Source organism: Fulmarus glacialis, unplaced genomic scaffold (assembly GCF_000690835.1).
Source record: "Fulmarus glacialis isolate BGI_N327 unplaced genomic scaffold, ASM69083v1 scaffold14772, whole genome shotgun sequence".
Taxonomy (NCBI): domain Eukaryota; kingdom Metazoa; phylum Chordata; class Aves; order Procellariiformes; family Procellariidae; genus Fulmarus; species Fulmarus glacialis.
This window is the reverse complement of record NW_009198560.1, coordinates 34,376-44,881: the sequence shown is the minus strand read 5'-3', so window position 1 is coordinate 44,881 and position 10,506 is coordinate 34,376. Positions and strand designations below refer to the sequence as shown.

Below are 10,506 nucleotides of genomic sequence, written 5' to 3'. Positions count from 1 at the left end.
CTGAGTTCACATTCCCTTCCAAAGTTGTTTTTTTTTTAAAAAAAAAAAAAAAAAGTCTAATCTAATAATCTCAAAATGTTAAATACGCTGAATGAAGAAACGGGGGTTACGTGTATATACATACATGTTAAACAGTGCTGCTACAATTACATTCACACTTACCTGATTTTCATTAATTCCTTGCAATCGCACCATGAGTGCTCAGCTTACGCACATTATTAGCATCACTAATAAAGAACAAAGATTTCAAGTAATCCTCCACTGATCTCTAATTGATTTACGGTATTATGAAAAATCCTATTCGTACCCAGTTGCTGCAAGGAACAGAGTACTACGCTGTATCTGTTATTTTAATTGTTTCTTGCAAATTTAGTGCAAAGAATTCTCACTACGTATTCATAAACCTGTTAAAATATCAGCAATTCATACCATTTTACCTTTTTAATGCATAAATGCAAAAAAAAAAATTGATAGTTCTTGCTTTTAGACAATTAAAATGAAGAGAGCGATCTTTTTGTCGTGAGTTAATAAAATTTCCTAAGACTAAATTCCAGAGAAGCTGTACATAAAGTTATTAAGTGCTAAAAATCTACAATACATTTTTCAAGTATAAGATACTGAAATATTATTGCCAATAAATAGTTGTGCTGTAGTCAAAGCCACGGTTCCTGTGTTGAATCATTCACATCTCAACATATTAGGATTTAGTTTCTCACTGAGTTTATGTATTAAAATTGCTAACTCTTCTGTTGCTTGGGACTTATCCTCCAAAAGTTCGTAGCGAAGACTGGAGATATCCTGTTTGATTTCCTTTAATTCACCTGTATTAATCATTGAAAGAAATACTTGTTAGCAAAGTTTAACATTCATTCAACACTGTTCTGTAAAGTCACATTGATGCCTATTTCAGATTATTATCTCAAAAAGTTCATGAGAGCAGGTACAGGGGTGGGGCAGGAGGCTTTACCTCTTCTTCATTCTCAGTGACATGTGAGTGTGTCTCCACCCCTAAATAGTACCAAATGTATTTTAATAGTCCACTGAACTCTAATGTTGTGCTCCACATGTATACGGAATATCAAAGATTCAAAAAGTGCTTTACATGGGTTAATGAATTAATCACGGCAACACTGCTCAACAGCTGGTAAATATTAGTATCCCCCTTTTAGAGAGAAAAGGCAAAGAGATTTTTTCTTAAGTGATGTGCCAAGATCACACAGGAAAAATGTGGCAGAGCTGGCAATAAAACTCACAGCTGCTGAGTCTCTCTCCTCTTCCTTACCAATATCCTTTGAATTAGAAAAAGTCAACCACTTTAAAATTATGTTACAATTTGACACAAGTACAAAAAGCGCATTTAAAAGACAACAGTTGTCAAGGCCAGGCTCATAACAAGCAACAGCAAGTTTTCCGTTATAGGATATTCAGTTCAAGAGCAGAAGCTTTTTAAAATATTCAAATACTATTCTTCCAGCAAGTGTGAGGTATGTGAATTCTTACACAGTAACCACGGCAGGAAATGATTTGTCACGTATGAAATAAAAGACTAAGGAAGAATATCTAAATTCTCTAGTGATGCAAAACGGAAAAAATCCTAGACTTATGCTTCAAATAGTTGCAATACATAAGAATGCAGAAGTTTTCTATTTTGAATAGAACGGACTTCAAAAATTGTATCGTCAAAGGCTGGATCTATACTTCGGATACCAATGAGATGGGCGTGACGCAAAGAGCACTACCTTTGCTATGCAGCTGAAGACTGAGGTTCAGGAGTTAGCTGACTTGCTCAAAATGGACTTTCCTCTACGAAAATTGGTGATAAAGCAAGAATCATGATGTCTATGAACCGTGATTCTTCTACACCTTCTTGTTTATTTGAACACATATATGCCAATACCAAACAGGCATCAGGGAACCAGAAAGACTTGTACGTCCCTGGCGCTGTCGGTGAGAGAACAGTCTTTTCCTCAATCACTAGGTAGATGATTTCCCCCATCACAGAGCAGGAACAGGAGGAAAGCAATGGGAATTCAGGAGAGGGGCACAAGGGGCACACTGAGAGGAAGACACTTTTAGGAGCTTCTCTGCTTTTGTCACTCACGAGCTCAGCTCTGTACAGCCACATCGGATGGGGAAGAGTCAGGATAACAGTCAATGCACAATGCTGCCTTTTGAAGGCACAGAGTGGGATTTAATTTCGATCTTCTTTTCTGCTCCCTGCTTCTCGCTGCAGAGAGTTACAGGTAAGCAGAGAGTAACTAACAAGTAAAATAAAAGCTATGCTGCCTTAGCTGAGAGAGCAGCCCCATCAGGCCCCTCACATCATGTACGCACGCAGCCGCCTGATGCTTCCATGCCAGTGAAAGCTGTCCTGATCCCAAGCTGTTCATCACTGCACACCAATTGGGGAGCACAAGGCTGCCAGCACAGTGGCGTGGTAAGTGTTCCCGGAGCGCTGAAACCAACTAAACTAGCCCAGACCAGAACTACCTATGCTAAGCAGGTTCGTTTTTCTGGTGGCAGTCACACAGATTTCTTACCGGCTGAACCATGATGGTTATAATCTCCAGCCTATGGGAAACAAAATGATTGCTGGGGTGTTGCAGAGCCAGCCCTGGAAGGGACATCATTCTATTGCCTGATAATCTTTTAGCTAGAGTGTGGAGTAAATATGCCCCATGTTGCACACACACCTATTATTTTGTTTGGGAACCTGCCCAGAGCTCAAGAGTTTCTTTTTTGGCTTGTTGGCCTGTGTTTCATTCCTGGAAGGCTGGAGGAAGGAGGACAGCATTCGTCTTAGTCTCATCCCGATGGGGAGCCAGGGTGTGGGCCTGGAGCATGCACCCCTCACTGCTACCAGGGAAGTTCCGCACTGTCAACAGACATCAAACTCGGATCCGTCATTTCTCAAAAGATCTCCGGTCGCACACTAAAACAGTGGCTACAGTTGTCATTTTTCTCACCATGCAGCTAACTCTATGCAGCTTTGTTTAATGATGTGCAACTTCACAGATGAAAATTCCGCACAGCTTTATGAAGGAAGGTAATACAAGTAGTTCATGGTGTAAAGTGGTAAACTGTGCATTCAGTTGAATGAAACAGAGAGAAAGATGTCCTGCAGCTCTAACTAGGACTCTGGAAGTGTGAATACAGTTTGTGGCTTCCGCACAAATTTCCTCTGTAATTATGCATCATGTCTGTGCTCTCATTTTCCACCTGAAAAATGGGGCCCGTAATACTTCTCAGTTCTACTTATTTGGTCCTGCTTGTCCGTTTTTGTTGTCACAAGGATACTTCCACTACTATCTATCTGAGTTCAGTGCATTTGAAGTAGAAATAAACCCTCTTTTTTACCTGAAACCTCCATGCACCACTGTAATACCAATTCCTAATACAAGCGACAAAAATTGTTTCTGAATATTGCAAATGCAGTCTCTTTCTTACCTTCGTTTACTTCATCGTTTTCTTTGTCCACTTGTGCTTTCAGAACGTAACGTTTTATCAGTCTTTTCATTATTTGCTGCCAGATTAAAAGGTATATGGTCAGGTGAGCATATATAATTAAACACTATTCACTTTTCTTTCTTAACTACCTCCCTCACATCTGTATAAGTGAAAGAATGAACAGCCCCAGATCAAGCAGTTGCCTCATAAGGGCTTTTTTGGTGACATGCTGAGATTCATCATTACAATAAAGCACCTTTCTCATCCAATTGCCTCTTATTTACAGAGCACCACAACTTTTTGTAGGGAACAGGACCAGAGGAAAATATGTCTAAACACAACTAATTTAGGCTTTAAGTAGCTTCAGAATAGGTCTACTCTTTGTTAAAACTCAGTTCACATGTGAAAGGATGTGTAATAACAAGAGATAAGTATTTACCTTTTAAAAAAAAAGAAAGAAAAGTTGAGATTTTACAGTATGACAGTGCAATGTCAGCTGTAAAGGATTCATTAAGATCATATCTGTATTTTTATACTGTAACTGCCAGGGTTCCTTGTATGTGCTAATATTCTTGTACTGTGTTACCATACCTAATCTAGCTCATCTAACAGAATTTGCACAGGTGGATTACATACCTTCAACATTTTCACTAATGGAACAAAAGCTCCTATTTACTCTTTTATTTTTGAGCTGGAAATAAGACAGGAAGGTGATATCTGACAGACTCCTCTTACCAGAAAGAAACATTCCCATCTGCAGGAATGTTGAATGTCAGATCTCAGATCATGAGAAGAAAGGAAGGGAAAGTAATGCTAACCTAGTCAACTCAGTGCTTTCACATTCCTTCCCCAGAAATCCATTTCAGATGTTTGCTTCTCACACTTTCCAAACTGGGACACCAAAGGAAAATCTAAGTTTTGTATGGGCTAGTTTTTAAACACTTCAAAATAATGGGGCTTGAACAATAACTGTCTTTTTTCCAGTAGCACCCTGGAGTTTGATTTCTACAGGAGGTTTTCTTTATCTGTTGAAGGCAAAATGTACTTGAAACACAAAATTCTGTTAGTACCTTCACACAGTTCTATTACTCAAAACAGTGACCACTGTGTGTACTTACCTGATAGCGTGTCGGCTGATTGAGAATGCTGTTAAAACTGTGTGATTCAAAAACTCTGGAGTTCGACTGAGTGAAAAGGTTTAACTAGGAAGAAATAAGACAGAGAGCATAGGTTTTGACAGTAGGAAGTGAATATCATACTGACCACACTTTATCCTTTTCCTGTCCTAGTGAAAGGAAAAGTTTTCTCTCCTTATCCCCTGCCTTTTTTTTTTTACCCTGAGGCTGAAAGCATCTTTAGTCAATATTTAGGTCATTTCTTGTGGGAATTATTTGCGTCTTTGAATACTCAGTTATTTTTGTTTTAATTGTGTTTTTCCAGTCATTGGACCTTGTTGTCCTAAGAAAATTTATAGCTATTTTTTGGTTTTATGCAGTACAATTAGGGAGTCTGAAATACAGATCTATAAACACAGATGCTTGACTGATTACCGTATTATCATCAGAAGCACAGATTATACCCAAAAACTTAAAGAAAAGCAGAATGTTGGAATGGACACACAATTCTTCACTGCAATGAAAAGATTTCAGTACCTACCCTAGATTTGGAATTGCCCATTCCCATTTCAATGTCCTTCTGTAGCCGTCTCCTCCTGCACTTAGAAAAGTTAATGATCCTCATGATGAAATAGAAAAAAGATTTGGGGCTTGGTACCAGACTGAACGGTGGAGGTAGTGTTTTTCCATCATCAAAATACGATAACCAAAGTTTAGAACGAGCAAACTTCCACTCTACATCACTGTCATCCTGTGTTAAGATATAAAAACAGGTATGTGGCTTTGTTTTTATGAAAGGCAAAACTTCTTCCAAATGAAACTTTTTTAAAATATCAACCCTTTCTGGTTTTACACAAAATGTTATTTGCTTGCTAGTAAGACTCCCAATAGTTCTGCAAAAATGCAACCACTTTATCAAGTGTATTTTAAATAAATTTCAGTTGTCTCTTTATGGCAATATCTCATTGACAATACTTAGTTAAAGCATGTGAATCATTTAAACAAGTGTTATTTTTGCACTGAGTGAAAGCCAACATATAAACTCCTTGCTATTTGAAGTGGAACTTTTTTGGTTTTTTACAGTCTTGTTTTTCTCATTAAAGTGGGCACATGAATTTGGTATTTGCACAAGTGACGAAGTATTAGCTTCAAGGCAGACATGGTTTAAAATGGTAGTACTTGCAGCTTTTTACATAACCATGAAAAGTAACTCTGATTTATAATGGAGTACAGAAAATACAAACTTTGTTGTCATGAAGAAATCGTGTTAAAAACTGACAGACTGATTTTGTCCTAATACATTCTTATTGAAGTATTCCAAGGCTGGACTTGATTTACACCAAAGGTGAAAAGTTTGTTTATTATAACTCTGCTGAATTCCCTGACATTTCCCAGAAGTCACTGAAAATACTGGAAATGACATATCCATTTGTACGCTATATCTTAGATAATCTTTTTTTTTCCTGCTAATGTGGGTGTGCACCCGCATCTATGTGAACGTAGTACTCTTTGAATAATATCAGAACTCATGGTCTGGAAAACTGGCACCATAAATATACTTTTACTTTCATTTCAGCAACTTGGGATTTATTTCTAAAACCCAAGTATCTTCTCTACTTCAAGTTTTCTGAATTTTTTATTGGACTTGGATGCTAAATACTGTAATTAATTATCTTTAAAAATGAAGAGACTTTGTCATCATAATGAAATTCAAATGAAATATATCTCTTTTAATAAGCAATGCAGCCAATAACTTTGTGTGAAATTCAAGTATTCATTCAACTGAGCCATTTGACAGATTTGGAGAAATACTGCCACTGTCTTTTCAGGGCATATGGCAAAGCTCAGTAAACCTAGAATCAAGCTTTAGTATTGTACCTGAAGTGGAAAAAAGCACATATTACAAACAAAGCATGTAAGCATTGCAAAGTGTGACTCAGTCACAAAAAATCTTGAAGATAAGCACCTTGTATCATACGCCACGTACAGAGGCATATAAATGTAATAAAGTATGTCCATGTATCATTGCTATGTGTAAGTGTCCAACTCCTGCACATTTAGGGAAAAAGTTTGAGGATTGGAATTAAAAACCAGATTTCCATTAAAAAACACATCAAAATGCATTTAATCTGTTTCGTAATGATCTGTCAAAGATTGAAGTGCACTACATCGAGAAAACATGCAATAAGCATCCTAAGGAAACTGGGAACGAACCGCCCATGTCTAAAATGTTATGCCCAGTAACTTTGTTTTCTACTTCACAGCAGTCTTCATTTGAATATTGCTTTAGATTTTAAGATTTCTGGATGGATAGCATCTCCTTAGAAGCATATATGTGGCACAAGATGAACTACTTGTTCAGATCCTATAAGGTTCTGCAGCTTGACTAGGTTGTTAGATAAAGTCATTACTAGGAACATGGTATTTTTTGTGACCTCCTTTACTGAGGTAATCTCTTCACTGTACTTTTGCATATCAACAGGCGCTCATTGAAATAATTCTGCCCTTTTTCAACATAACAGAGAAAAACTTAAGAACAGAGCCCACCTCAATTTCTTGATATGAACTGTTGATCATCGCGATCAGCATGTTGAGCAGAACTACCACCATCGTTACATTGTATATGCCATAAAGAACATAACCAATGTTCTCTATGAACTTGTGATCATATTTGAGGACAACAGAGGTTACTTCAGACAAGCCAAATATTGACCAAAATAAGGTCTTGAAACTTTCTTCCACTCTGCAGGAAAAAAAGAGGAAGGCATTATTACTAACTACACAAATAAATACATAAGTTGTGTTTACAGTAAGTGATAAACAATCTCAGGTAATTTGTCTGTCAACCAGGTTTTTAGAGCACTGATCAAAACAACAAACACGCAAGAAAATATTTTTCACAATATGTTCACTTTCTCCACTGTCCTCCACCTATCCATCATAGATAATATAGTTGTAGTAACAACAAAACTACTGCAAAACAACAGTCCAGGAATTAGAAAGGTATTATATTTCCAGGTTTTGAGATGAAGCATATTCTCATCTCATTATTTTTCCAGTCTGACTCTGCAGGGGGCAGACCTTCCCTGTCCTAACAAAGCTAAAAATGGGGCTGATGGGAAGGAAACTGCTGCACTCCTTTCAAGAGCTTCCGATTAAACCTTCCATTAGGAAGGGTGCACTCAGAAGTGGGTAGCAGCAGGTTCAGTAACAAAACTGACAAACCAAACAGATTTCATGGGATTTGTTCAAGACTTGTTGAAATCAGTAGGAGCCAGGCACTTCAACAGCAGGCAGGAACCAGGATACCCTCAGGGTTCTGGGTGCAGGACCCACAGCCCCTATACTCTTGTCCCACCCCATGGTCAGGACGATTCCTAAGGAACTGATCTGCCAAGGGCTCTCAGACAGCTCTTCAAGCCTTTAGGGCCTTTGAGAGTGGATCCTCTTCAAGCTCTCCTCTTCATGCTGCCATTCCTCTTTCCAGTCGGGAAATATTGCTACAGGTTGACTTGTCATGCAGTCAGGACACAGCTCACTGTAAAGCTATATCTTGCCTCGCTGAGAGGTGGGCTAACAAATGCAAGCTAAGAGATGTTCATATTCAATAAAGATTTTGATGTGCCTTCCATTGTACTCTACAGAATTTACTGGAAGTGACTTTTTCCTCCGTGTTGCCAGAAGGTGAACCAACAGACAGCTGTATTTTAATAACTAAAATACGCCAGTACACATATCTTGAACTACCTGTTTTAACACTGATAAATGATTTTCAAATGCAAATAATATAAAAATGGATGTATAGTCTAGTAAAATAACACCGCTGTTTAAGAAATTAATATTAATAAGCATTCAAATAGAATGCATACTAGACACCTGATACTAAATACTGTAACAAAAGTATCATTATATTTCATTATTTATCTAAAGGAAAGACCATGAGTAAGAATAAGTGCAAAAATCAGGCGCAAATTAAGGAGAAGTCATGGAATCAACTACATGAAAATACGGCAGTTTTTACAGAAGTCACGTCTCCTGCAGAAAGATGGGAGAAAAGGAAAAGTTCTGAATTTCACCATCCTGTGGAATTACTTCTGGTTTAGAATGTCCTAAATATTTATCACTTCCAGTATCACCTTGTTTCAGGAAGTAAAAAAAAACAAGCAAACAAAAAACTTCGGAGATCATAGCAAGCAATCTCATTCCACAAAGAGGGATTTATAACTACCATTCTTCTGTACCCATGTGACTAATGATAATAAGCACTTATCACGTAGATTGTAAATCTGGATCCAAAAGAGTCCAATGCAGTTTATAGATTTGTTTCAGTACTGGTCTAAGAGAGAAACATGCCATCTACAGAATCACTATCTCTGTTTCTTGATAAATTAAAATTATTTGGAGGCCTATTATTGACATCTAGGCTAAATCTCTATAGGTATCAATTAGGTCTGAGAGAGACCAAAGATTACAATTCCAGCAGTTGCTTTGGGAAAACGTCATTCAGAAGATAACAGTAATATTTTTTTGCAATTGGTTGTCCACAAGTCTGTGTGATTAACATAATATACAGGTAATATTATTTTAGACTGAAGTGAAAGCTTCCATTATACAAGTAGGAAAGAATTGGTCTTTTGTATTCTGCTTTCTAAGGTTCCGAGATACCTGATTTCCCGCTGACTTCAACTGTCTTCAGTTCTATTTTAATGCTAGGAGAAAGCATACAATATCTCGCAGACTTTGTTACCTTAGTGAAAAACCTGAAAGCTTCATATCAGCTTTTTACTTAAACGTAACTTCATACTTACGTTGTAAAGGCTGGGTTTAGTTTAGCTCCAAGGTAGTAGGAATACAGTATGAACATTCCAATCATAAATGCAAGAAATACCATAATAAAAAGGACCATAAACTTGAAGATGTCCTTAACAGTCCTTCCAAGTGAAATCTGCAAGGGTCCAAAACTCTCATTTGCAGGCAGGATATATGCAATCCGAGAAAAGCTAAGAACGACAGCAATTGCATAAAGGCCTTCAGATATTATCTGAGGATCAGATGGGAGCCATTTATCTCTAGCTGGAAGATATGAAATATAGGGGTAAATATAAGGAGTTACTCATTTATCACAATGTTGAAAAATAAATTTTGATAGGATTTTTCCAAGAACGTGTCTGAATTTAGTTGAGACAAATATGTGAAGTCTTGTAGTTGCTACTCTATTCCTATTTCTTTTAAGTCACAAATGATGAATATTAAGTTACATTACCTTTTGCTAGAAGAAACATAACATTTTCTTCTACAGTTTGCATTTTAACCTGAACTATAAAACAATAAATAATTCCTTATTGCTTTTCTTAACATGACTGTATTATTAGCTATCTTAATAAGCACTATGCTAAAGCCAGAAATTTATACATATTTTATGCTTTATTGATGGGAAATTAAAGTCTTGGTTGATGAACAATTTCATTTATTAATCACACCAAGCTTTTGCCATTGTTACAAGTTCAGGATATAACCTAGTTCCCATTGAAATCATATAGATTTTTGCCATTTACCTCAATGGAAGTAGGATCGTGGGTTTTACACATAATATGTACAGAAACAATTGAGTTATACATAAATTCATAAATTGTTTATTACGTGAATTAATGCACCATCTTAGCAAAATAACGCTTAATTAAAATGTGTTTCTAAATGTGTATTTACATATGTACAAATTCAGATTGATTATATAACAATTAACGTAAATAACAAAACCAAGTCTTGCTATTATAATATATTGAAGTTCATAAAGCATATGCTAAAATACACCATCAGCAGCAAAATACAGCCTTTGCTGGTGTTGCAAATAGAGATTCATCACACCTTTAATTACAATCTCAGCACTGCAATAACTATTTAGTACATTTATTCTATTCGAGCAGATCTTTACTGGGCCAGCATC

At 36.8% G+C, this 10,506-nt stretch overlaps 1 protein-coding gene across 1 annotated transcript in view; it reads right to left on the bottom strand.

The window, feature by feature from the left end:
• Window positions 1–267: 267 nt before the first annotated feature.
• TRPC3 (transient receptor potential cation channel, subfamily C, member 3) overlaps window positions 268–10,506 on the bottom strand; it is a 35,878-nt gene continuing 25,639 nt past the window's right edge. The window contains 6 exon segments of the mRNA XM_009572954.1: window positions 268–821; window positions 3,448–3,523; window positions 4,566–4,649; window positions 5,104–5,313; window positions 7,110–7,305; window positions 9,371–9,635. Coding sequence (XP_009571249.1) covers window positions 679–821; window positions 3,448–3,523; window positions 4,566–4,649; window positions 5,104–5,313; window positions 7,110–7,305; window positions 9,371–9,635 — 974 coding nt within the window. The 3' untranslated portion in view covers window positions 268–678.